Below are 27,920 nucleotides of genomic sequence, written 5' to 3' on the forward strand. Positions count from 1 at the left end.
AAGAGGAAAACACATTGAACGATTTTTTTTTGTGTTTTGGTTTATGCAGCAACGAGATCCTTTTTTGAGAGATCCTTTGTGGTGATCTATTTAAACTAATGCGAACAGTGACGATAACAATTCTCGATTTATCATTTACAGCTTCTTGGCGGTGGTGTTCAGTGCTTTAGGCAGGCGGCGCTTCAGCTGCGGGAGCTTCAGCAGCAGCAGGGTCTGCTTCAGCTGGAGGAGCTGCGGCATCAGCAGGTGGAGCCGCTGTATCCGCAGCAGGAGCAGCTCCCTCCGCAGGAGCTGCCCCCTCCACAGGAGCTGCTCCCTCAGCTGGTGCTGCTCCTTCCGCAGGTGCTGCCCCTTCCGCAGGTGCTGCTCCTTCAGCAGGCGCCGCTCCCTCAGCAGGCGCCGCTCCTTCAGCCTCCGCTGCAGGCACTGGCAATACATCGCCCACCTCGAAATTCTTCACATATGGCACTTCAGCGCCCTCTGGCGGCAGATCGATATTATAGTCAAATGGTGGCGGTGGTGGTGGCGTCGGTTCCTTGACGGGTTCGGCGACAACGGCGGCAACAGGTTCTCCTGTGGCTGCATCAATGGTGACGCCACCCTCAACCGCTGCCCCTTCTTCGCCAGCAGCCTCAGCTGCCGCAGCGGCAGCCAATTCGGCGGCTGCGGCCTCTTCCGCTGCTTGCAACTCGGCGGCAAGTTTGGCGGCCAGTTCCTCTTCGGTCAATTCGGGTGTGGGCGGTTTGGGATAGCGATCGTTATAGAATGGCGGCATGCCCATGAGCTCGACAAAAGTAAAGTCCAAGCTGTCATTAACCATTGCATAAGTCTCTTTCTCGTTGATCATCTCGTCTGGTGGTTGGTTAAGTGATTCATTGGTTAGTTGGCGGTGGTGTCAAAGTTGTTAAGAGCAAAAAAGTCAAATTAGTGCAAATATCGACTGACTTTTGTTAATGGCTAGTTGTTAACTCTTCAAAGAGCTGAGTTCGCAGCTTCACGGTAGCCAATTGTGGGTTGGGTTCATTACAATGACACAATAACAACGACAAACAATTGGCTGAAACAGATACACTTCATAATCGGAGGTTAGCACGTTGTTTATGTGGCACTTGGATACTGTCGATTGTTGTTGATTTTTTTTTTTTTTTTGAAAAATACTTTATTTGTGCAATTGCAGCAGCATGGTATTGTATTGTATTTGTATAGTATGTATGTATATATTAAAAATATAAATAATTATTTTATGTAAATCGTAAATAAATCAATTGTTTCCTCCTTTATAATTTTAATGTTATGCTCCTCTTCTTTTTGCTTGCTCTCCTCTTTTGGGGGCAAGAACACATTTAGATTTCATCCAGATTAGCGAACAAATTAATTAGATTTGTATTGTTTTTGTTTTTTGTTTGTTTAATTTAAAATACATTTGTTGAAAGAGATGTTAATCATGAAATGCTTGAAATTGGAATGATGTGCGCTATGTGCGTGTCATTTTGCGGTGTCGTTTTACCCTTTCAATGTCTTCAATTCATTTTTGTTTTGTTTTAGTTTAGTTTTTTTTTTGCTTTGAATTTGTGTCTAAATAATAGGCGTGGCAACTTATAAGTAAGCAAATATTACACAACGTTTAGCAAACACGATTCAATTCTTTTTACTTTGAATTGTATAAACAATGTAAATATTAGCATAATTAATACAGTAGTTAAGCTGGCGACAAAAATACAAATAGAATCTTTCCATTTACTTTACATAAAATACATGTATGTATAAATAATTACACATAATCTAATAATTTGCAAGTTGTGTCTTTTGTCATCTATATCATCATCATATAATATTATAATTCAATTCAAAATATCAAAACAAAAAACGCAGCAAAAGCAAATTAAGCAAGAAAATATAAAGTTATAAAAACAAATAAAAAATATTGCAACAGTGTTGTAAAGCATCGAGTGTTAAAGTGTCGCCATTTTGACAGCTAGCAAGCAGTGCACTGCTTGCATTGCACTGCACTGAACTGCATACAAATGTGAATGTTATGTGCGTTGGGTTAATTTTGGAATGCGCTTGCTACAAGAGAACAATTTCTTCTTTTTTTTTCTTTTCTTTTGTTTTGTTGTGTTTTTGCTTTGTCTTTTGATTTTATCGAAATAGTTTCATTTTAGTTTTGTTTTTTTTTTTATCTTGTCTGCTTTTCTTTGAGTTAAACGCTTAATAATTAATGTGTTTTTTTTTTTCATTTAGAGTTTCTCAAAATTGGCGTTACACTCGCGATTCTTCTATCTGCATTGGAAGACACTTGACGTTGTCCTGTGTTTCTCAGTGTAAGTCGGCGTCTTAGTGTATGCGTGTGTGTGTGTGTATGTATGTGTTTTGTGTGGGTGTGTGTGTTTCTATTATTATAATATGGAAAGCGCCAGTTTTTCTGTATTTGACGTCAAAGCAGGCAGTTTAGTTAATTTACATAAGCGCAAATTAGATGTTTACATGTTCTGTATATCATGTAAAGTGGCTTCCATTTCCTCCTGCAGCAGTTTGTTCTTAGCGCGCTCGTTCAACAAGTCGTCTGCGTTTCATTTTTATATATATGTGGCGTATCATAAAAATCACAAACGTGTGTGGCATGCGTTTTAAATATGTATAGCAAAACAATAAACATTGGGGCGTTGGCGGGCGCAGGCGGGCGGGGAGTGTACAAAGCGGCACACAAGTTGTAAATTGATTTGGTTAAGCACAACGAACAAAATCATATGAAAAATAAAACATAAAAAATATACATGTAATTATTTATAGATTTGGGTAAAAAAAAAAAAAATTTAATTAAAACATGACTAACATTTGGAATTGGAGTTTAGAGAGAATAAGGAACATAATTTTGCGCCTACTTAAACTTACGAAAATAGTTTTTATAATAAAGTAAAAATTCTGAACTGAAAATAACTACAACTTTAATATTTTTGTACTTCATTTCAAAAATACTGCTACATTATAAAATGAAATTATAAATTTGTACTATCGCTTGCTAATTGAATTCAATTATAACCGTAATGTTATACGCAAATATTCTTTAACGGACATACCTTCGAGCCTGTCGACTTCCTTCTGCAATTTCTGAACGGAACGTTCAGCGAATTCAGCACGAGCCTCAGCCTTAAGTGTTGGGAAACAGAAGAATTAAAAAGTAATATGTTAGTAAAGTTTGCAAAAATGCATCGTGGACAAACTTTCGTAATGCCCAACATGACTATAAATTGTAAACTCGTTTAGAATCAGTTTTGTATAATACACAAATTCAAACTGATTTTAACGGATTTTCAATTCATTTTCATTACAATAAATGTGTATACTAAAAAGAAGCTTCCCAAATATGCTACCAACACCAGCAGTAAGTATATAAAATGTATTATGAATGAATTAGTGAATGTTGATTAACATAATGATAATATAATGAATGAATATTATAATTAATATAGTTTTTAAAACAATAACATTCAATGAACAGCAAAACATTATAATGAACATTAAAATAAAACACAATTTGGACCAGTTTAAGAATATGCTTACAAAATTGTCGACTCTTTTATAGTATTTGGGGTACTATTTAGACATATTAATTAATATTACGGGAGTGTAGATATTAAAAATATATAATAGCTACAAAAATTGCTGTACGACGCTACGCAGTCACTGCATAAAAGACAAAATATACTTCAATTCAATTTGAAATGCTGTTAAAATTGTAGGATCAGCGGTATTTTAATTAAATAAGAAAAATCACAAGATACTCTATGCTCTTTCAGTAATGCGGCGACTTACAGTGTCTACATTTAATTTGAACTGTATGAGTTCCTGTTCAAAATATTTCTGATTTTCACGAGCCTAGACGTCGAGAAATATACAACAAATTTTTGGTATATCAATAATAAAATCTATGTACGTCATCATCATAATCATCATTATATAGAAGTGCGTATATATGGTTGTGTGTAACGTTGTGTGTGTGTGTGTTATAAAATATCTACCGAACATCAATATCGTTATCGTTATCAATAAAAACTTTTATTAATTTTTAAGTCACAATCACAATTAATATTGTTTTGTTGGGTACAGTTGCTACTACCAAGCACTAGTAGTGTTGTAAAATGACGGAATTTCGAGATTTTCTTTAGTTTCGACTTGCAATCAATGCACAAAAAGTTGTTTTCAAATTTTAAATCAAAAAATGTACACACACACATCCTAGGAGAAATACTTGCCATGATGCACGCACTATTGATATACACTACATGTATGGTTATGTTCATTTGTTGTATTTTTCCCAATACGTTTTTTGGTCTTATCGTATTTTATTTATTGTTTTTAGTTTCAGTTTTTAGTTTAGTATTTTTATAAAAAAAGAAAATATCAAATAGATAAATCAACTAATTCCAACATTACTTATGTACAATTTAAATTTAAAATTGAGAATAACTATTTGTGCAATTTAATATTTTCTTTTTTTTTCTTTTTTTGGTTTGAGTTTTGTTTCGTATTCTTGAGATTGAGGTTAGACATATTACGCATAATGCATTTACCAACACCAGAGACCACGAATAGTATCGATTAAACGCTTACAAATACTTAAGTTGTAGTACACAAATATTATCTATATAGTTGTATTGCAAATAACTGGGCATATACCTCTTTCAAGGAATGATCCAAAACCTTGATTTGCGTTTCAAAGGTTTCCTCTTTTTGTGTGGCCTATGTTTAGTTATTGAATACATATTTTGTTTTTGTGGTCGTTGGTGGGAAATATTTGTGTTAGCAAAACATAAATTGCAATTGTTTAGCAATATTGTTGAAGCATGCAGAGTTTCAGGCGTGGCAGGGCAGGGCAAGTGGGGCAAGGATTATTGCCGTTTTGTGTCCAGTGCGTTAATATTTTCGATTTAATTATATTTATGCAATAAATATAATTAGATTGCGGCAACGTTAAAGCAGAGCGTGTTAACAATATATGAAAGTAAATTAGAAAATATAATAATTAGTCAAACAAATAATATAAAACGAAAAAAAAATCAAAAATAGTCAGGTCGCTCTCTCGGTAGACATTTTATATATATATAAAAAAAAAACAATTGACTTCGAGTTCGCTTTTGAGCGGTTTTGAGAGCTCAATTCAATTTGAAAAATAAAAGAAACATAAACAACAACAGTGTGAAGACAACATAAAATAGATAAATCGCTGGTTGGTTTTGATTGCTTTTTTTCCACAGATCTGGGAAACTCCTTTCGCAGTTAGCTTTAGTTATTTTTGTATCTACCTCCTTTAGACGAGTGTTCAGGGTCTTGATTTGGTTCTTGTACTCTTCCTCACGTTGGTTGGCCTATTTATTTTGTTGTTGTTGTTTATGGTATTTTCGGGATTGGGGAATACATTCATATTTATAATTTCGAGTAAATACAGAAAATAATATATTTGAAATGTTGAGATATATTTCGATCACATGATGGTTAAATAATATCAATTTTTTTTTACGTTGATCGTAACATTTCATACTGACCTTCTCCTCTGAGACTTCCAGGGACTTCAAGTTGTTACCAACAACGCGCAGCTCTTCCTCAAGCTCCACAATTTTGCTGTAGTGAACAAAAACAAAAGACATTAGTTAAGTCGTTTACACAATTTCATGGTTATTGTCTTTCGTTTACTTGGTGGGAAATAAAACAAAAAAGCGCGTCTCATGCAGAAAATAAGTAAATTAAATATTGTACGCAATTTTTCGCTAACGCCAAAAAAAATGTATGAAGTGTATTCAAAAAATAAACAGACTACTTATATTGCAAGAAATTGAAGGGGTTGTAAATACCCTACTCTAAAAGTAAGCAATGAAATTATTACGCAGAGTTTTTCGACATGTTACCAACTCTTATTGAAACTAATAAGACCTTCATCTGCCGCCTACAGGGTATGCAAATATTTAGTTGACACTTCACTTTCAAATCTTTCGAGTCTGGAGGCGACAGCCAAGTCAAAAGTACAGAAAAAACTAAATCATGACTCGTCAAACCCGACGAAGGTCTGCAAAGAAACGTTTGGCAAATATTTTGAATAATAAAAATAATAATACATAGCAGCAATTGTCTGACCGACATCATTTCACTGATATCGCATCTAACGATTTCACTTTTTGTTTTGTCTGTGTCTTTGTTGTAGTATTTAATAAACAGTTGAACACTGTCGATTGCCTCGAGGGTAGGTAAACTCTTTTGATAATTTTTCAACTATGCAAATTATAAATAAACATGTTGTCACTTCGACCTGGCGGCTTAAGAAACCATTGCGTAAATACTTTAATTTAAACTATATGCAGTTAGTAATTGAACTTGAAAGCAAACAAACCTTTCGCTGAGCTCAACTTTTTCCTCGGAACGCTCCAGATCCTGTTCCATGAGCACTAACTTTCTAGCCACCTTCAGGTAGCAGAAGTCAGAACAGCAGTCAAACACATGGCATTAACAGACGAGCGGGCGGAGCAGGCAGGCGGGATATTAATGAGCACATTGAGAATATACACACAGCACAGGATTCAGCATTGTTTTTGGGGTTAGGCAATTTGAGCACATAGAAAAGGTATTTCGATTAGTTTATGTAGATTTGTAATTGCATTGATTGGCGAAAAATGTGAATATGTTGTGCATATGAAAGGAGCATGATGTGATCTTTTCCTTTTCTAAACTAGAACACATGCTCGTTAAAACACACATACACAGAGTGAAGGAATATTATTTAACAATCTTTTAAGTGATAATATTCACATTTTTGACCAATTTATAGAAAAAACTATGAAAAAGCTAGCTAGCTAAGAAAAAATAAAACGAATCAAATAAAACGAAAAGAACAAAGTATGCATTAATGCATTTTTAACAAAAGTGAGGTTAGGTTGGCTGGTATTTAACATAGGGGCAATCCTGTTAGTTAACAGCACTGCAAAAATAACAAAACTTACAAACTATGGGCACACTGTTTTGTATCATTTTGTTTAGGCACACCAAATAGATAAGTTCTTAAGCATTTTGGGCGCAAACATTCAACTAAACTGTAATTGTAATTAATTTATTTTTCAAACGTACTTTTCACCCTGCTCGGCACGTTCTTCGGCACGCTCCAAATCAGCTTCAACCATGGCCAATTTACGGGCAACCTTTTATATTTATTATGTATTCGATTTGTGTTGTTGAATTTTTGTTGGTTTGTGGTTTTGTTTTGTACATAATTTACATTCGTCATCGTTTTCAATATACACAAAAAACATAGAAAATGAGTTAAATTTTATGTCAATTTTGATTTAGATTTTTTACAAAGAATTAGAATTAACAGTTGGTATGATAAAATGTACAGGTTATTAAAAAACAAATGTTTTTAGTAGTTAACAATGGAGTAATTCGTTGTTATTGTTAGTTTTTATATGAGATTTATGAGTCTTTGTTGTCGCTAATTGATATTGATAACTTGTGCTTATTTCAACTCTATTTGATAATGTTAAGCTATCTTTCATTTGTACAGTGTACTCAGTTCACTATGGAGCTTCCTAATAACGGCTATCGATCAAGCTTTATCACTTGATATTCCATTTGAGATAATTGTACTTTAAAGAGCGATTTTATATAATTATTAACCCTAATTATTTCCGAACTGTTACGGAAATTAGTTAAAATTATGGCTTTCTAGATTCATTTACAATAGCTTGAAAGATTAACTTTAGCGGAAATTAATTTTAGTGCTTGTAAACGGAAATAAACATATTCCGAAAGTCAATCTTGAATACTTTCAATCTTATTTTGGAAAATATATCCGATATCCGAATTTACGTAAATGGATCAACAGATGAAAAGGAAATTATGTTTGCCAAATTTGTAACTAGTATATTCCGTGAATTTTGATAAGAGAGAACAAGAGAGCGGCACCCACAACTATGGATTTTAATTACAGGCTGACCAAAACTGAGTTTCCTGTTGGCCAGCCAGAAACGCGTCGACACGTTGTCGTATGCAAATCTGGCATCGAATTGCTGCCTAAAATGAATCACTTGAAAGTGAGGAATGCATTGCCTGGTCAGACAGCCAGCTGCTTCATTGGAAGGTTTCACAAAAACAGCATTCAGGTTTCGGGCTAAAATGCAATACGCATCAAAAAGGAAAAAAAGAAAGAGCGAGAGCCAGAGCCAGAGGCAAGAGGTGTGAGTCACGGCCCATGAAGACGGGGCAAAGGCCTTGAGATCGTCATGAATAGTGAGTAGTGTCGTTTGCTTGGGTCAAATAATCGTAATAATTACTTGATTAATCATCACAAAAGTGTTTTATAACCATTTTCAATTTTCAGCTGCTTATGTCATTGGCTTGACTCGATTTTACTTTGCTCTCAGTGCTAAATATACAAATTAACAGACCATGGCTATCTATATATGCTCGGCAACTTCTCACTCTCTGTCTCTCTCTCTTCTCTTTTTTGGCGCTCTCCGGCTTATCAGTCAACTGGCATTTAGTTCTCCTTTGCTTTCCGTTCGAAGTTACTGCGAAAAAGATACGACGATGAACAGCGAACAAGCAAACAGGCCAATGGCATTGTTGCTTATCGCCAATCGCAGTTTATCAATAGCTTTATTTAGCCGACTTGATTGACGCAACACAAAAAAGAAAACACGTAAGCACCGAGTAACAAAAAAGTGCTAACTGAACGTGTCGTGATCCATTTAATTTCTGCAAGGAAAAAACTCAAATTCATTAAAAGCCATCCTAAACCCACATCGCTAACCCCTAGCATATCTATAATATCTTCCTATATATAGTATTCGCTCTTTAAGGTACAAATCTTCATTTAGAAATATAGATAGATTTTGTTATTATCAACTTTATTGCAAAAATGTTATAATTCAATTCAATTATTTAATAAGTGTTAAATAGTTTAATCATTTTTCATATATATACGCAATATCTATGAATTTAGTTTATAAATTTTATACAAAAATATTTCATAAGCCCAACCAATTTTACAATAAATTACAAAATATAAAGATTTCGTATAATTTCACAATCAATTTTACAGTTACAAATCTTTCCAGTTCGCATTTCTTTTTGCTTTTTGTTGGGATATGTTTAAGGTCAATATGGTGAACATATACAATAGCATATTATTTGATTTTGTTTGTTTTTTTTTTTTGCTTGCATGTATTTTGCATGAGTTTGCTCCACAGTACTTTGAGTACACTAACAGTTTGTAAGGGATTGCTTAACATTTACTTTACACATCATCATTACACATATACGTATTTCAAACGTATGATTTTCACGATAGACTTTGTTCAGACAGTTACAATCAAAAATTTCAATTTTCTTGATCTATATATATATAAAGATTTATATATAAATAAATTCAATTGATCTCGACTAATACATTGGTTATTTTTGCATAATTATATATATTTATATCGTATATCGGGCGGTATGCCAGCAGTATCTATCGCTATAGCTGCACATGATAGCTGCATCATTATCATATCAATCATCATCATCATCATCATCATAGATTTAAGCACAAGTTTTACAATATCAGCACCTAATCGCCTGCTGCTGATTCCTGTGCCAAAAATGGTTTAGTCAACGGCTTTTGGAAAAGCTAAAGTATTTAAGAAATTTGTTACATTCTTCTTTTCTTTGTTATTCGTTTTGGCATAGAAATCAGTGACAGATCAAGTATTATTGGTTGTATCATCGTTATTGTTGTTGTTGATGTTGTGTTCGCTGTGTGTCGTCGATGAAGTGGAGGACAAAGTTGAAGTTTCACCAACAGCAGCAGCAGTACTAATTGCATTGTTATTGTTGTTGTTGGTTGTTGACGTTGTTATTGGGTGACTTTGTTTACTATTACTGTTACTGTTGTTGTTGTTATTATTGCTTAAAGTAATTAAATTGGTATTTAGCTGCACCTCATCGTATTTCTTGTCAGCCTCCTCAGCAAGGAAACGCGCTTCCTTCAGCTGATTCTCAAGAGCGTCCATGCGTTCTTCATCGGCAAGGGCGCGATTCTCAAGAATCTTGCGAGCACTGCTCACATATATCACATATGTGAAAGAGTATATATCATACATTTTATAGGATGACGACGTTGCGACCATGCCCATAGAAGACAGTGACGAAGTTGTTATATCGATGATTTGTCATTCGGAATTCACATTGGTACAGCCCCAAAATCAATATCGTGAATCATTCGACGTCATCACATCCACATCGGTGTTGAAAATGTGTTGCATTGTTGTTGTTGTTGTTGCGATTATGACAAACATATGGATTCGCAGTGATACACAACAGAGAGATATACACAGATTTTTTTTGGATACGAGAATTATGTTGGTAGTTTTTGGGATTTGTTTGTTTTCATTTTTGATCATTTCCATAGTTCAGATTTTGAGAATTTTTGTAAAAGAGACAAGAATTTGTTGTTGCTTGTTGAGATTTACAGTTCGGTCAATATTTAAAGAAAACATTACAAATATTACGAAAGCTTAAACACTGCTTTGTGTCGCGTTTTCATTTACAATATTTAAAATTGTTTACAACTATTATTTACTATTTTTATAAAGCACACATTTGTTCAATTTTTGTGTAAAATTTCGAATTATTTAAAGGAATGTGTCAGCAATCTAAAGCACAATGCAATGTTTTAGCTTTTTTGACATTCAAACGTATACATAAATATTTGGAAAGCCATTTTCTAAGAAACTACCATAAGCTTGACACATGCCAAATGTCATAACAATATGTATATACATAACTATAAACTATTTATACAAGTACAATACGATCCATATTTCCACTCCAGACTGCGGTCGACGTTGTAGAGCTTAATAACTAAATGCTGTTTACAAAAATCGGTTTTGAGAGAGCATAAAACTACCTTATGATTATTATTTCTGTTAAAGAGTTCGTAAGAGAGCGCTGTATTTAACCCATAACCTAATTAGTAACGGTAATGTTGACGTACCTAACCTCAAAACTGAAGAATGAATTCATAAAACCAAACCAAAAACAACAAAAAAGTAGAGGAGAAAACGACGAGAAGACGATAACCCTAATAACCCTAATGCCCTAACGTTTAAAGAGTTTCAAGAGAAATATGTATATAATTATACCTCTTCATATTTCTTATCAGCTTCTTCTGCAATTAATTTTGCTTGCGCTAATTGATTCTCCAATAGAGCTACTTTGTCGTCTTCCATATTTGTGCGATTTTCAAGCGCTTTTCGTATCCTAAATTTCAAAAGCAATTATCAAAAAGAACATTGTTTATATATATTATATGCTGATACTTAAGTTGCTTAGGTAACCTGTAGACTTATCAATTAAAGCATATACGTATTTGACAATTATAAAGTTAAAATTAAGATATAAAAGAATAAAGTGTACTAACCGTTCGCTCTCATCTGCAGCCTGAGAAGCTTCCGACAGCTTAGCTGTGGCGGAACCCAGACGCTCCTCAGAGCGTTCCAAGTCTTCTTCGAGCAATTGAATGCGACGGTTCAATGCAGCGACCTCAGATTCGGCCTATAAAACAAATATTCGATGTTCGAACGAACAAGACAATATAGAAAACCGTACAAATGCTTAACACATAATTTAAAATACTTATAGATAATAACTTAGTATACTTAATGGTAAAGCAAGAAATACACTTGACTATCAATAAATATATTTGCTACTTTGGTATCAAAATAGATTGTGAATTGGCCCTAATAATTGCTCTCTCCTAAACTGTAAATCCCACCATCTATCTGTAAAGTACTTAAGTCTAGAATCTAATCGGATGTCGACCGCAGCAGATGCTTCATCTATCTGAAAGTAAAGTTGTTGATTCCACCTTTGCAAGGTCGATGGCGTTGTGTGCTGTCAGCGTTTTAGCCAGTTGATTTAACAAGGTCACAATAAGCCCAAAAATATTTGTGTTTCTGCTTGCGTGTGTAATCGAGAACCGTAAACAGCATAAAGACGAAGCCTGTCAATTCTTCTTTTGGGCAATTACCACGGAGGGGATCTGACAACTGCGGACATATCGATTTCCCCTTGTTTAACTGTTGTGTTCATTAAGATGGCAGCCCCAAAAGATAGGCAACAGCACATACAGTTACGAATACATGACGTCAACACACTTGTGAGAACAACCTTGCCAAAAAAAAAATTGAAACAATTTCAGCTGCAATAAAGTTTTTCCCAGCCAAAGTTTTTCCCAAAAAAGAGCTGACTTGCCAGCATAAAGCACATATGCCCATTAAGGAACGGAAAATATTTGACATTGACGCCGCATGCGATGTGCCATTGCCTTTTAAAGATACAGCTCGAGAGAGTGAGTAAGACCCAATGTTAAAAAGCGAAAATGAATTAATTGTATGTGTGCAGCACACGCCCAAAAATGGCTTAAAACGACTTTGACCAAAAGCGGCAACAATTGGACAAGGCAGTCCAGATATCCACCGGACGGTCGGACGGGATGCCTATAATGCCAATTTTGCATCCATACTCATACACACATACACACACATACTTATACTTTGAAGAGTGACGCTTAGAACACGGCAAGCGAGCTTCGTAAAAGTATCGTGTGATTATGAATTGGAACCAAAAGCAACCGTGCCGCCGCTTCGGCTTACGTCATCGTCCAAACAGTCAGTCGACTCAACGGGCAGCATACAAAACACACACTCATTCACACACATGCATAGGCGTAAGTTTAACGCGATAAAAAAAAAAGCATTTCAAATAGGGGGAGCAGCAAGCAGCAGCGTCGCGGCGTCGCTTTCCAAACACACACGAAAGTCAAACAACAAAACCCCGTTGATGAAGCAACAGCAGTAGAGAGAAACAACAAAAATGCCAAAAACGAAAAACGAACGAAGGAAAAAACAATACATTGAGCTTGAGTTTCGTTTAAAAATAGCGGGAGTCGTGCATGTGTGTAACAGAGATGGAACTAGGCGAATTTTGGTCTTTGCTTTGAACTCATTAACAAAACGTATTGAAGATTAAACGCTTTTTAACGCAAGTCTCAAAAAAATGCACAGCCAATACAGAGAACAAGTTTTTGTACGAGAGAAAGAGACGCAACGATAAAAAAATTACCGGCAAAATGCAAAAAATTAAAAAACAATTGAAATAAAATGATAATAAATAATAAAAACCATGAGTATGCAAAAGCTGCTGCATGGCTGAGGAATTGTACAACAAAAATTGTTGACGGCTTAGTCACACACACCTTGAATTTTATAACTTTTTGACTCGAATTGCCGTGGCAACGAAAAAAAGCAGCAACAACGCAGCAAAAGGTAACAACACAAATGCTATACAAGAAAGACGGGCGGCGGCTACGTTCGAGTGCGTAGGGTGTGTTTTTTTTAATGTTATATGATGCATTTTTAATTATGAACCGAAAAATAAGCTATAAAAACAATAAGCAGACAACTTCCAACTTGTAAACCGTATAAAACTAGTAAAACTGCTGCTCCGCTCTCTCAAGCATAAAATCTGGCCCTTTTTGAGAGGACAGACAGACAGATACGAGTATCGTAGCAGCCAGCTTACAGCTTCTGTCAGCTGCTGCTGCTGTCATGTGTGTTGTAATCTCGTTGAATTACGGCATACAAGTCAGAATGAGAGAGAGAGAAAAAAAGCAACAAATCAAAACCAATTTGTCACAATAAGGCATTGAAATTATCAGTGCTCAATTGCATGGCAACCAGGAAAATGTGAGGGGAGCCAGCAAAGAGCGATGCCGGTAGAGAGAGTGAGAGCGAGATGTACACGCAAATGACATTGAAAGCATTGTCTAACAAAAAAAATCAAACAATAAAGCACATTATGTTTTATTTTAGCTTTTGTGGAGGGGCTAAAAAAAACTAAACGTCAATCACTTGACAAAAGCGTAGAATACAAAAAATGAGAGCAAAAACCAACAACTAACGGGTCAACCACGAAATGAGGCTACAAACGACGAATATCTTTTTAAAATGGATTTGAGGAGTGTCTGTTACTTTTGTTTTTTTTTAACAGCATGTGAACTATTTTGCTTGAAAAGTTCTTCAACAATTTCAGAATTAAATTGTCAGAAGTCCAAACTTCCTGGAGAAGAACGCAAAAAAGTGACGTCAACAATGTTGTCATTGTGGTGCAAACTGTGATTTCACACAGATACACACGCACACTCATACACATACATACACATGTAAATTGCGGCAGCCCTAAATAAAGCTCAAATGCCGCGTTCGCACAATTGTCTAATTAGAATCGAATTAGACGCATATAAAAATTTATGTAGAGTGGCAAAAGGCAAGTGCCAAAAAAAAACGGATGAAGCACACACGAAGCGATTCATTTATTGATGGCCACGGCGTAAAAATCATAATTAATCGAATTTAGAACACCGCTATCTCGAAACTAACGACAAAGAGCAGAAAAGCCGGTTTACTTTTGTCGCTGAGAAAGCGCACAAAACAAATCACTCGAAAAGAGATTTCTTCTTTCGTGTTCTATGTATTTTTTTATGCTTTCGCGTGAGCTTATGTAAATTGTTTAAGCAAGAAAGATATGCTAATGTAGTGTGCTATGTCACCGATAAGACAACATAACATATAGTTTAAAAGGTGAATGAATTTGGTAGTCTATAGATAACAGTTTTTAGACTTGGAAAGAATTACAAGTAGAAGACATCAGCTGCTGAAACTTGAAGCACCCTGTGTTCAAAATTGAAATTTGTAATAACAAAAGATATAGTCAAATGAAAAAAGACAAAATGCGGCCAGCGACAGGAAAACCACCGAGGAACAAAACAACAATTGTGGGGGGACAAAGCGAGAGCGAGAGATCGGGAGAGCGAAAAAGAACGAAAAGAGCGCCCCAAGAGAGAGCGCGCTCTCATATACATGTGTGACAGTCTGTCACTGACAAGTTGAGTATGTGTAGTTCTCCCAGTATCAGTGTGTGTGCATATGTATTTGCATTGGAAACGTTGGCACTGCTCAGAGAGAGGGAAAGAAGAAGAAATGCTTACTGCTGCTGTTGCTGACTATCTTGAGTTTTTTATGCAAAATATACAACTGGGACCCAATGCCACATTCATTTTTTGATACCAAAAGAGTAGCAGCTTTTTTCTGAGTTGAATTGAATTGTAATTTGTAATAAAAGAAGATTCTTACTTCTTCGCGTCGAACAACTTCAAGCTGAAAGCGCTTGTGAAATTCCTCGCATTCGTCTTTATACTTTTCCATTTCTTCTTTGGTCTGACGCATTTTCTTCTTCAGTACATCCAAAAGTGTACCTTGTGGAATGCTGGTCGTCATGTTTGTGCTTGTTTGTAGTTGTGTAGTTGTGGGTGTTTAAAGTGTTTACACTTGGCAGCCAAAGGCAGATGATGAGAAGAGATACTTTTAATGGGCGCTTAGATGGGAAAGTAGGCACTGAAGCACACTTCGGATTTGGATTTCTAATTGAAATACAAATTTCTTTCTATAATGGCAGCACCACCAAATATTCTTTCTTTATTTTTTAATTTACGAAAATGTGAACCACCAACACACACGCAACGCACGTAGAACGAACGACGACCGAACGAAACGACGACGACGACACTCACACAGACAACAGTATGCGCTAACCACCGGTTTTTTCTTCTTTCTTTTTCTCTTCTACTACTTTTCTTCTTCGTTTACTGGTTTGCTTCGTTGTCGTGTATATTTTTTTGTGCAGATCCGCTTAGATTGTGTCGCACTTGATACACATTTATTGCAAAATATAATTGAGGTATGAATACGTTTATTTTATTTTGTTAAATATTTGTATTTAGGGGGCAGCGTAACTACTACTACACACACACACGAGAAACGAAGAAGACGATAAAACGACGCGAGTCTGCGACTGACATTTGTGAGTACGTAACTGGAAATGAACCACTGAAACACTTTGCATGCTCATGTCTACGCGAACGAAGCGGCAGTGGTGGTTTAGTATGCGATGTGCGAAAGAGACAACGGCTGTGCTCGTTCGCTCAGTCGTTCGTGTGACTTTCCAGTCGTTGGCCAGTGCCTCGCCTATGTGTCGTGTCGTTGCTCAGCCCGTTACGTATGTGTGAGTGCGAGTGCGCTAGCATGTGTGCGTATATGCGGCGGCTTTCCCGCTGGAAAACCTGTTAAAGCCGCTAAAATTTCAGTCCATGTTTGTTGTTGTTTTTTGCATTAATTAGTGAAGAAATATTTGAGATTTTTGCTTTTTTTTCTCCACACAATGCCAAATAATATTATGCAAAATTGCGAGCGACAACAACGACTGGTCAATTGCCCGTTTGGCCAGAGCAAATGAGTAAGCGGTCTGTCATCGACTATCGGCAAAGTATCTCTACTAGTGTGTGTGTGTGTGTGTCTTTAACTTGTAAACCTGCAACTTCTCTTTCGCACCTACCCCTGCTCACACGACAATTGTATAATACAGCATATAATGCCGGTGCTTTATCAGGCTTATCAACACGCAAGCAGCAGGAGCAGCAACAATGACTAATTAGTTGTCGCTGCTACGCTAGGTCTATTGCTTGTGGCTGTGTGTGTTTACAGCAGGTGGTGTTGGTGTTTGTTATGCTTTCGATGATCCTGTTGTATGTGACAGGTTGCGATTGCCAAATAAATCTCGATACCGATAGACCGATAGGAGAGCGCGCAACAAGTGCTAAAGCGATAATTTTGTTGTATTTGGCACAAATGACATAATTGTTGAAATACAGAAAATATTGCCGATATGCCGATGGACAATTTCAATTAAACGAGCACGATTGCCCATTTTTAGGCATGCGGCATTGAAAAGAAATTAAAAGTAAACGTCAGTCAGTGTCACCACCACACACATTTATGGTGCATATACACAACACCAAAGTGGGGGGGTAGCACTTATTTTGTACATACACACGTAAGTATGTACGAAGGTCATTGGCTGCGAGAATAACAACAACACGTACATTTTATATGCTGAGAACGTGTGCTGCAACGAGAATTACATTTAATTTAATATAAATAATAATTGAATGGTGCTGGTGCTGCGGCGACGCGTCAAATCGGCGAGCCAAGTTCAAAAAGAAATACGTTTTTGGTCGAAAACGTTTTTAGCATTAAGCTGCTGTAAGCCAACTGTTGCTATTTATGGACATTTTCTACAACTAAAATGATTAAGACTCTTTCTATACGAGTGTGTGTGTGTAAGTGCGAGTGAGATCGGGGGTGTGTACTAACATTGATAATTATAGTCTGTTTTTGTTTTCTTATCCCCTGCCTTTTTGGGCGCCGTCTTAGAACAGAAGACAAAAAACGAAAGGGAGAGAGACGCCCACACTAAACCAAAAGCAACAGGTGCGCATGAGATAGCGATAGCAATTAACCGGTCAAGAATGTGCCGAATGCTCAATGCAGAAAGCGCAATTGCGTAACTAATTAAACAATTGCCGGTAATTAAATAAATACAGTGATGTGATGTGTGTTTTACTGGTGGGGATAAGCACTTGGAAATAGTTTTGTGCTGAGCAATAAGAAAGCCAACATTTATTTTAACAGTGTGTGTGTGTGTGAGTTTAACACGTCGTAAGAGAACTAAACGAACCTTCACATTAGCTAACGGCAACTAAAACTTTAGTACAAATGTGTGTGTCAATTGGGTCAAGATTTCCATAAGTCGCTGAAACTATTGCAATGACAAGATAAGTACAACAACGGGCCATCAAAGGGTTAAGGCAGCAACAGAATTCGCAAAGAAAGCAGCGAAGACGAAAACAGCGACGACGTAATCGCTTTGCAATGTGCAAAGCACACAAACACACATATACACTTGCGTACAATGTATTTATGAGTGTGCGGAAAGGAAAATAAAAAGAGCAGACAACAACAAAAAATTGGAGCAGTCATAGACAGAATAGAAAGAATACATTAAAAGAACCTAACCAAACTTTTTGTTACTCTTTTTTTTGTCGTTGTTGTTAAATTGGCTAAAACGCTGATACGACGGCAAAGGTGGCTTAAAGAAAAAGAGAAACAGAGATATTGTGATTAGCTTGAAATAAATTAGGCAACCCCACTCCACATCTCCCCCATCTGTTAATTACCCGCTTGAGTTGCGTATTCATGATGTTGTGCAGCTCGTTGCGAATGATGTTGAACTTCATCATCGTGTCCGAACTGAAGATGGAGCGTCCGAAGGCCAAACCCGGATAGTCCGCACATCGTCCCTTATTCCTACGTGCCTCTCGCTCTGCCACAATCTCAGCTGCCTCGCTGGTACAACGCAACTTTGACCATTCCGCTGTCTGGGTGTCCTCGTCCTCTGGGTTGAGTACGATACCCTCATCGATTGCGCCCGCACTGAGGTCGGTGGCCATGCTGTCGCTGCTTAATTCCATGATGGAGGCATTGCCACTGGAACGCTTGCTGCGCTCTCGTTTCCCAGTTGTGGACGATGACGATGATTTCTTTTTACGCTCGGATTTCTCAGATTTTTCGCCTTTGTCACGTTTTTTCTTCTTTTTGGCCGTAGGCACAGCCTGTTCCTCACCAGCAGCTGCAGAAGCAGCCTTTGTTGTGGTGTTGGCATCGTCCAGCATACTGCTCTCATCCGTGGGTGTTGGACTATTGCTGCCCAGCGAATTTGTCACTGATTCAGTTAAAGGTAAACTTAAAGTGCTGCGATCTGGTTCTGGCTCTGGCTCGGGATCTGTCGGCTCGCCACGCAGATTGGAGAGCACACCTTTGGAATCGCCGCGATATAGAGCGGCCAGTATCTCCTGGACATTGGGCACTTGGGGACGTCGTGTGCCCGCAAAGCGCGGATGATGCTGGTGACCGCGACGCTTTAAGGAGGACGGTACCAGCGAAGATGGTGATGCGATGGAATTGTTGGTGCTATGACTGCCTGCTCCACTGGTGCTGGACAGGGCGTCGTCATCGTTGCTGTTGTTGTTCGACATGTTCAGCTCCAAATCGTAGTCGTAATCGCTCCAGCTCCAAATCTCTGAGTCGCTGTCGCTATCCACAAGCGAGGTGGTCTTATTCTCTATCTGTAGCTGTTGATATCTGTCGTAGAGTTGCGCTATATACAATTCGGCCTCCTCATCGTAGTGGAGCAGATTGTCGAGCACATTCAGCTGCTCCTCGATTGAGCCCCAACGTGATGAAAGCTCTGATTTGGCGTCGTCAGCTGCGTTGTTGTTGTTTTTGCCACGCTTACTTTGTTGCTTTTTATTTAACTTATGCTTTTGATTATCACTTTTTGAGCAACACAAATGCTTATTTGCATTTAGCGTGCGTTTATTACGCTGCTGCTGTTGAGGTTTTGTTGTTTTTGTCTGCTGTCCTGCAGCAGCTGCTGCGCTGCTACCTGCTTTATATGGGGGGAATTGTTGATATTATGAGCTATCGATAGCGATACTCCTGGCGAAATATCGCACAAATCAGCTGATTTCACCAAGTATCGTTATCGATAGCTGCAAAGTGGGACCAGTCGGGTGCAAAATACAATATATGTACAAAGACCCACAAATAATAAATTGCAAGTGCTTTGTGCACTTGCTATTTGCTTACAATGCAAAGCATACTTGTATTTATACAGTTGTTTTGCATTGTAAGCAAATCTGCCGGATTTTTGCAACATATAATACTTCTTTGTTTATTATTACGCGTAGTTGGTTTTTGTGGCTGCTTATCGTTGCCGCCGCTGGTCAATAGATGGCGGTGTGCGCGTTTTATTTGATGTGCAAGCGTCTGCCGCCTAGCCGCGTTGCCAACGATCTTTTTGAAAAGCGGCGTCTGCGTTGCCGGCTTTAACGAAGCCGCAATCGTAGCTGATGTTACTGGTGTTTGTGTTGTGTTTGATGCTACAGCTGATTTTGTTGTTACAGTCGTTTTTGAATGTTCATTATGCGTTTTGCTTGCATTTTTTGCACTGCTTGATACTGTCTTGTTGTTGTTGTTATGTTGCTTTTGCTTAGACTTGACTGTCGATGCTGATGTTTTTGTTGCCGCTGTGGCTTGATTTTTGTTGTTGTAACTCACTTTTTGCCACACATATGCATTATTAACTTTTGCAGTTCCTATTGTTAATGTTTTTTCGTACATATTAATTATGAGTTGCGGCTATTGTATTTGTTGTTTGTGATCTGATGCGTGTTGTGTTGATTTTCTATTTTTACTGATGATTTAATACAACAGTTTTTTCTCTTCTCTTTTTTTCAAATTTCAGTCGCGCGTTGAAATAAGCAAAAGAAAATTTTGTATTTGGTCAACTTCCGCTACACGTTGTTTTTGCATATACGTCAATTGCGTTGTTGTGGTTGTTTATTATTGTTGTTGTATTTGTTGTAGTTGGTTGTAACGTAGCGTTTTTATGTAATTGAAAAGCACTAAGATTTTATTTAAATTGAATTAAATAAAACTAGTGTTTTTAATTGCAATTTTATTGATGATTTTATTGATTTAATTTAATTTATTTTAATTTGAATTTTTTTGGTTTTAATTAATTGTAATGTGCGGCGTGAGGCGGCTGCTTATTTCTTCGGCCCCTCCGGCAGTTGCTTGCTGCTTGCTTTGTGGCGTTGTACTTGAAAGTGTTGTGTGTGGTGTGTGTGGTGTTGCGCTATGCGATAATTTTCTATGGCCCGCTCGCTCGCTCTCTCAACCATCATCATCCGTCAGCCATCTAACAGGGCGGTTGCTCTCTTCTCTCCCCCACATTGTTGTTGCTGTTTTTGTTGTTGTTGCTGCGCCCCCTACCAAGCAGTGTGGTGGCAACATGTGCGAGTGAGTCAGCATATATGCACACATGCTCGTATGTGTATAAGCAAGTGTGTTTGTATTTACGATGCACTGCGATCAACAGGGGAAAGGAGTGAGAAAGAGAGGGAGAGAGTAGGCCATTCAGCCCCAACGCCCACTCACATTCACTCTCATCACATTCACAATCGCACAAGATAGTTCGCTCTCAATTGCTGCTCTCATTGAATTTTTCCTGTTAATTTCATTTGCGTTAGATTTAATTGCCTTGCTCCTCTCAACGCTTTATCATTTTTTGTCTTTTCGCATATTACTCAGCGAAGTTCTATATGTGCATGTGTTTCAATATCATCGTCATTATCTATTTAAGTGTCTTGTGAGCATAAAAGCAGCGCGCACGGCCAAATGCCATCACAAGTTATGTATGTGTTAATCATTATAATATACGATGATAATTTATCAAAAAAAAAATTATTTTTGTATTTATGTTGTCTGATAAGCAGGTATTTATTTACTTCAAACAGATTGCACGCTGGTTACCTGTAGACGACACTAAACATTTTTTGAAACGTTGCCAACTGGCAACGCTATTTTGGATGCCAAGAAAATGTCCTTGAAATACTTTCGAGTCTCGTTGTGCAAAATGAAGAACGTACCAACCAATCAAAAGTCAAATCAAATGAAATGAAAAATTGTATTTAATTTTCGTTTGGAAACGCAGCCGGCCACCGAACAAGTTAAGAAAAAATGTGCTAAATACTGTGCGCTATTTCAATTTTACTACAACAACAAATTGCGCGAGCAAATATTTTGGCAAAGCCAAAGAGAAGAGAAAGAAGAAAACGAAAAAGCAAAAGATTTTGGCTTTGCTTTTTCGTTATTTGATACACACATACACACGCACATGCAGCAGTGCTCTCAGTGCGTCTCGCTCACACACACCTAGCGAAAGCTATTTTCATGTGCTGCTGCTGCACACGCATTTAAAAATAGCGCTCATACGCGGCGTTGCCAACAGCAAATAATTTTCGTTTCGAGCTGCGTAGCGATATTTTTTTCTTTTGTTTGAATTTTGAAAATTTTCCAATTTTTTGGTTTTTATGGAATTTAAAAGCACAAACATACGAAAGGCATTTCCTCAAACATTTTGCTGTTCGACTAAAAGGTGGCTACAAATTAGCAGCATCTCGTAAAATACCCGTGAAATCGCTGATAGTGACCAGATGGCATAGATAGATTTCCGGACCCGAACCCGGCCCCAATTTAATGCAGTTTGGCTGTCACTAAAACGCTTAAACATACATATATCTAAGAGTCGTAAAATTCTTATTCTGGTATTGATTTCAAGTGTATTCCTTGCTTTCTTGCTACACAATGGAACAAGGTCCATTAAGAGAACAGACATAATAATATAATACGATAATAACATAAATATTCTTAAAAAATATTCTACACTAAATTTCCAAACACTTTTTTTAATGATCTCACTTTCCTAACCTTATTATATTTATAGATGTCTTTGTTCTAGATTATTTTACTTATATACATAGTTTTGAGTTTTTAAACTTTTTGTGAATAATTTCTAATGATTAAATTAGAATTCCATGGATTTAATAAAAAACCGCATCCAATGAAATGTTATGTGAAAATAAGTGAATTAGGTTTAAGAATTTCAGAAAAATATGCTTTTACATTAAGAATCAATTTTAAAATTTTGGATACATTCCAAACAGACTGGAATTACAGACGTTTATATAAACAATATAGAATAATGTTTATTCTTTAATTTAATTTTCAAATCTAAGCAGACTATAGAAACAAAATAGTCCTATTGAAACTTTCCAGATAGTCTGGAATTTACTAAATATAGCATATGTAAACAATAGAAAAACGATTATTCAATCCACAATTTCTCTCCTATAAACTGAACTTCTAGAATATTTTAATCTTCTACAAATTCTAACTTATTTCTAATCTAATTTGAGTGAATTTAAGAAAATAAAACGAGTACTCACGTTCTGCAGAGCCTTGTTCTTCTCCTCGAGCTTGCCGGTGACAAGGGTCAGGGCTTCCTGGGTCTGATCCAATTCGTTCTCAACGGTCTGGATCTTCTTTTGCAGCTGGCGAGCCTCCTCCTCGGCCTAAAGACACCAATTGAGAATTACGTGTATTAATAATTGCATGTGTTAACAAGTTAACAGCCAACAATTGGGCTTTTAGTAGTAACAAAATGAGAGATATAAAGCGAGTGCATGTAACTAACATACGTACATACATATATGGGACAGTGCAACATGTGGTGGCATGGTTGAGTGAGTGCTTACCTTTTCGGCGCGGGTGTTGGCATCGCGTGCCTCCTGTTCGCAGACGAGAGCACGTTCCAAAGCTCCGTCCTTGTCGACTTTCATCGCTTGCATCTTCTTCTTGATGGCATCCATGGTGGCTGGTTTTTTTGTTTTACTGCTACACACTCGAAAGAAACTGAAATCAAACATCGGAATTGATAATTGCAATTATTATTATTGTTATTAGTATTATTACAAACAACTGCTGTTGCAACTTGCAATGGGCATTCAATTTTGATACAACGGCGATAATCATCGCTACGCAAAAGAAAGAAAGTACAATTCGCATCTGTGATTAGCATTTCTCATGTGCATGTTAAGAGATCTTATCATATATAATAACTGTATCGATAGAGTTGCCAACTTTTCTCTCTGTGTTTGCAAACATCTTTTTATTCAGCATTCGAATTTGAAATCTATCAAGAACACAGCTCACTTTGACACAATTTTTTTTCCCGTGGACAACTCTCTACTTAGAAATGTTCACAGCTTCGGCATGCGGCATGTGGCATGTGAGCTGCATAACTAAGTGTTAACTTTGTGTAGCTCACATCCCAAGAATATTGAATCTCGTTTTGGGTACAAACAAATCGTTGAAAAACGTGCGCTACGCCCCACTGACTATTGCATTAAATGAGTTACTGTGAGAGATGATTGACCAGAAAACACCGGCAACATGCGCAATAAAAGACGCCAAAAACAAAAACGAAAACCCAAGCCAAATATTCAAATCAGTCTGATGAGCTCAAACAATGGTTGAGCATGAAAGCATGACATTATTATTGGCTTTGAACTCAAATATCGACTGCACATTTAAGGAGCAGCGATTAATGGGGAGAGTTCATTAGCAAAGTTGAAGGACTGAAGAGAATACTTTGTAGAGCTTATGAAGCCAATGAATTACTTCAACTCAGAATAACGACTAAAACTGATCACAAATTCTGCATTTCATTAAAATGTACAAATGTACGTAAAAGTTTAGCAAATAGAGCCCAGTTGAGCTATTGTAAGCAGATAACTTTGTTTGGTTAATTATAATAAAATGTTTACATTTAAGCATTATCTACATTATCTACGACTTCCTAAAAGTTGTTCTGCAGTTACACTTGCCTCGCTCACACTCTGCCTCAACGTCTTTGATGAGTATTTTTAAACGAGAATCGCATTGATAAGGCAGAGAATGCAATTATTACAAGTCTGACTCACTCTACAAGGGAATTGTGGACTCAGCTGGTCGACAGAGAAATTCGAAGAAGCTTTAGATACGTTTATACTCGCAATGCTTGACCAACATATTGAATTTGTCATGCCTGAGAAATACCAAACTAATTGAGTCAGTTTCAGACCACACTTCTTATAAGAGTGAAGATATTTTTGTGCTGGCTTATGGGTTTATTTTTAACACGTTTGTTTACATGACCAGCTCCTGAGGTGAGTTCCAGGCTTTTAGGCGAACAAACAAATAATGACAAAAAAAATTGGAATTTTGTTTAAATTAAATTGCAAGCAAGGCATAAAATTTATAAGGTTTGCGTTTGTTTGTAAATAAGTATTGTAGATGTCGAGGTGACATACTGAATTATGTCTGTTTAATCAGCACAAAATCACATGCAATTTTATAATTTCGGCGTCATGTATAATGGCAATGACATACATATAGTATGTTTAAACATGAATACAAGAAATCGGCCTATAGAGCATATGAAAAAGTACTCAGTAATGTGGTTAAATGGGTTCAGTTTGTGAATCTGAAAAATGTTTTATGGAGTTTTTTTTAGGGTTGTTAAATGGAACAATTCAATATAAAACTTTCGAAAAACAGTGAAATGATAATTAAGAATAAACCACATAAATACACCAAAATTACTAAAATATTACTTAATACTAGGCCCACCTTCTCTAGCACCAAATCGGCTACCTTCTATCACCTCGAAATTCAACCTGATTCTAGCACAGAATTTTCCAAATTGTCCATGGCAAAAAAACAACAACTTTTTTTGTTATACATAAAATGCTCTACTCAGCTATTTTTAACATACAGATATATATGCACACATATCTATCCAATAATTGTATGTCTCACACATACTATATGTATATTTGTGTATATATGTATGTATGTAATTGGAAGAATATTTCAACATTCCTGGCAATACGAAAAGCTTTCTCGAAAGCTACACAAATGTGTCTCTCGGTGAAATGCTAAAAATAAACGAGCATCTGTTGAATATTTCCTAATATCTGCTCAAATGGATATTACTTAATACAAAGCTTTTTCTCGATCAAAATTCTTAAGCGGTTCGCCTACGTTCGCCACAGTTCGATTTGAATGCGGTGGGCGGTGGTTCAATATCGAATTTCAAAAGCTAAAGGACTAGATGATGCTTTAAGAGAACAAAATTAACAATAAGATTGACCTTTCACTATACTTTAAAAAATCTACATTATACAATTTACTTTTACGTGTCCTCTTATCTTAATAAATTCACCAAGTTTTATTAAATAAAGCGCATACTTAACGCCTTACAGATTTATTCTAAATTTATATTTATATATCGCACGCAATGAGCTTAACTGAAATTCTAGAAGTCAAATTGTGGTTAAGTTTGCAAAGACATTGATTGGGGTTTTTCTTTATTTTTTTTCTTTTTTCTTTTTTTGTTACTGCATTTTAGTTATAATTATTTGCTCATATTTGCATCTTGTTGCCAAAGTTGCTTAGCCTCAATTTGGGATTTTGAACCGAATCGATCTAAATGTTTGAAATACTTTGGCCAAAAACTTTTTGTGGTTTCTTCTCTGAACTCTGCACACAAATCACTTTGTAAATTTGAAATAATTATTGTTATTTTTATATATTGGTTTTCTTTATTTTAGAACTTTTGTACTTTTTTGATTATGTAATTTACTTTTGAGAATGTCCTTTAAATGTTTAACTTGTAGCGCACTTGGTTTTCTTTTTTACATTTAATTAATTTATTTCGTTGAGAAATTATTGTAAGAATTTTCATATAATTTTGGTGTTGATTTTTTTCGTTTTACTTACAAAACTTTTATTCGGAGTTATCCGCGACTTGAACGGATTGTGATGTTCAACTGAAAATATTTATTCAATATACTGACGTTCGATGCCCGCTGTTTTTCGATTTCAAGCTGATTGCATTAGTGTGCGTGCTTGGCTGACACTGTGTTCATGTGTGTGTAAGTGTGAGAGCGCGCCAAAGTATCTGACAGATACTTTTGGGCAAACGTAAAGCCGAAGCGCCGTCGCGTCGTCGCTTCGCTCACCAGCTGCTGCCATGCGTTTTGCATGCTCAACACAAATCTTGCTGGCCGCTCAAATTGTTATTTTGGAACTGCATTTGATGTGGCTCTCAATTTACGAACGCTTTTCTGCATAAGCATGTGAAGAAATTACAAAAAAAAAAGAACAGAACAGAACAAACAAAATTTGCTGCTCGCGCTCTCGTTCTCTCTTCTTTCACTTTTGAGTGTTGCTTTCACCTGTTCCTTTTCTTTGTATTTGTATGCGTGCGCTTGTATGCGTGTGTGCATGCTATAGGCATATTATAAGAATTCTTTTTCAAAAATTTCCCTTTATTTGATTTTGAAAAGCTCTATATGCCAGTATTATTTTCATTGTGTGCGTAGCTTTATTTTTATTTATTTTCTTTTTGTTTTGCTCTTTTGATATTTTGCAGCTATTTTTAAAATTCAGTTATTGATATGCCAAAAAACAAAATCTTGTTTCCCTCAAATTTACATATACTTATATACTATCTGTATAATTTTCGTATTTTTTATAGAATTTTCAACGTCATTTTTGGCGTGAAACAAATGTTCATATCCCACATTATGCTTGATATTTAACAACGAATGCAAATTTTAATTAAATGAAAACCAATTATGACTCATTTACAATTGCAGTACGTGCAAAATTAACTCTTTTCCAGTTTTCGATTAAGATTTAAAGATTTACTTTCATTTTCTGTTTCAGAAGATTGCATTTTTCGCTTCTTAACACGCACAGTATTATAAGCTGGAATAAAAAAGATATATGTATTATATTCTCATATGGCACGATATAATATTCGTGATTTAACAATGAAATGATATCAGTTTTCTGAGTACTATCTTTTTATTATTATTGTACATTTTCACTTTGTTTATTTTTCCGTTCATTTCGATCTTATGACACCGTTTGGCAAAATGTAATTATTCAAAATTTTTATCAATCATACTATAATATTATTATATTATTTCATATAGTCAGAATTTTTTTCCCTTTAGTATAACGTTATTTTCAAAATACAGTTTACTGTCAAATTCACTGCCTAACATTTTTCTGATATTTCCTTGAACCTCTATATTCTTTTATTCCTTTTATTTCTCTGTTCCTTAAATTAATTTAGAAATATAAAATTTTAATATTGTGTGTAGAAAAATATTGGTAAAATATTTCAAATATTAAGTTCATTTGTGATTCAATAGCTTCGTCACCAATTTTATTATAATTTAAAATTCGACATTATTGAAAAAAATGAAAAATAAAGCAATATTCAACTCTTTATTTGATCGAAATACTTTTATAGCTATATAAGCTGTTGCTTTTAATTATATTTGTAGAGCATATCAAAACTAACTTCATACACTTAAACATTTACTTGTCAAAGATAACAATAGTAATTTATTAAAACTGGATTTTATTTGAAGCATAACCCATATAAATTAAAAAAAGTTAAAAATTTAAAGCAATTAT

The 27,920-nt window shown here is 36.1% G+C and overlaps 1 protein-coding gene across 29 annotated transcripts in view; it reads right to left on the reverse strand.

The window, feature by feature from the left end:
• Positions 1-26,358, reverse strand: part of LOC133838723 (tropomyosin-2) — a 29,118-nt gene extending 2,760 nt beyond the window's left edge. For 3 of the 29 annotated variants that reach the window (XM_062269932.1, XM_062269926.1, XM_062269919.1), the window contains exons 1-8: positions 19,706-20,177; positions 18,158-19,428; positions 11,447-11,580; positions 9,966-10,083; positions 7,114-7,184; positions 5,544-5,619; positions 4,678-4,740; positions 3,078-3,147 (exon numbers count right to left, since the gene is read on the reverse strand). In XM_062269932.1, the coding sequence (XP_062125916.1) occupies positions 3,078-3,147; positions 4,678-4,740; positions 5,544-5,619; positions 7,114-7,184; positions 9,966-10,083; positions 11,447-11,580; positions 18,158-19,428; positions 19,706-20,162 (2,260 nt within the window). In that variant the 5' untranslated portion in view covers positions 20,163-20,177. Of the gene's footprint in view, positions 1-20; positions 853-2,081; positions 2,564-3,077; positions 3,148-4,677; positions 4,741-5,303; positions 5,367-5,539; positions 5,620-6,382; positions 6,454-7,113; positions 7,185-9,965; positions 10,084-11,168; positions 11,287-11,446; positions 11,581-15,218; positions 18,070-18,157; positions 19,429-19,705; positions 20,727-22,831; positions 22,958-23,140; positions 23,298-26,207 lie in introns of those variants that run through there. The other 26 variants (XM_062269931.1, XM_062269917.1, XM_062269925.1 and 23 more) reach the window with 24 other exon arrangements.
• Between the last annotated feature and the right edge of the window lie 1,562 nt (positions 26,359-27,920).

The sequence above is a fragment of the Drosophila sulfurigaster genome, chromosome 2R, assembly GCF_023558435.1.
Source record: "Drosophila sulfurigaster albostrigata strain 15112-1811.04 chromosome 2R, ASM2355843v2, whole genome shotgun sequence".
Classification (NCBI taxonomy): Eukaryota; Metazoa; Arthropoda; class Insecta; order Diptera; family Drosophilidae; genus Drosophila; species Drosophila sulfurigaster.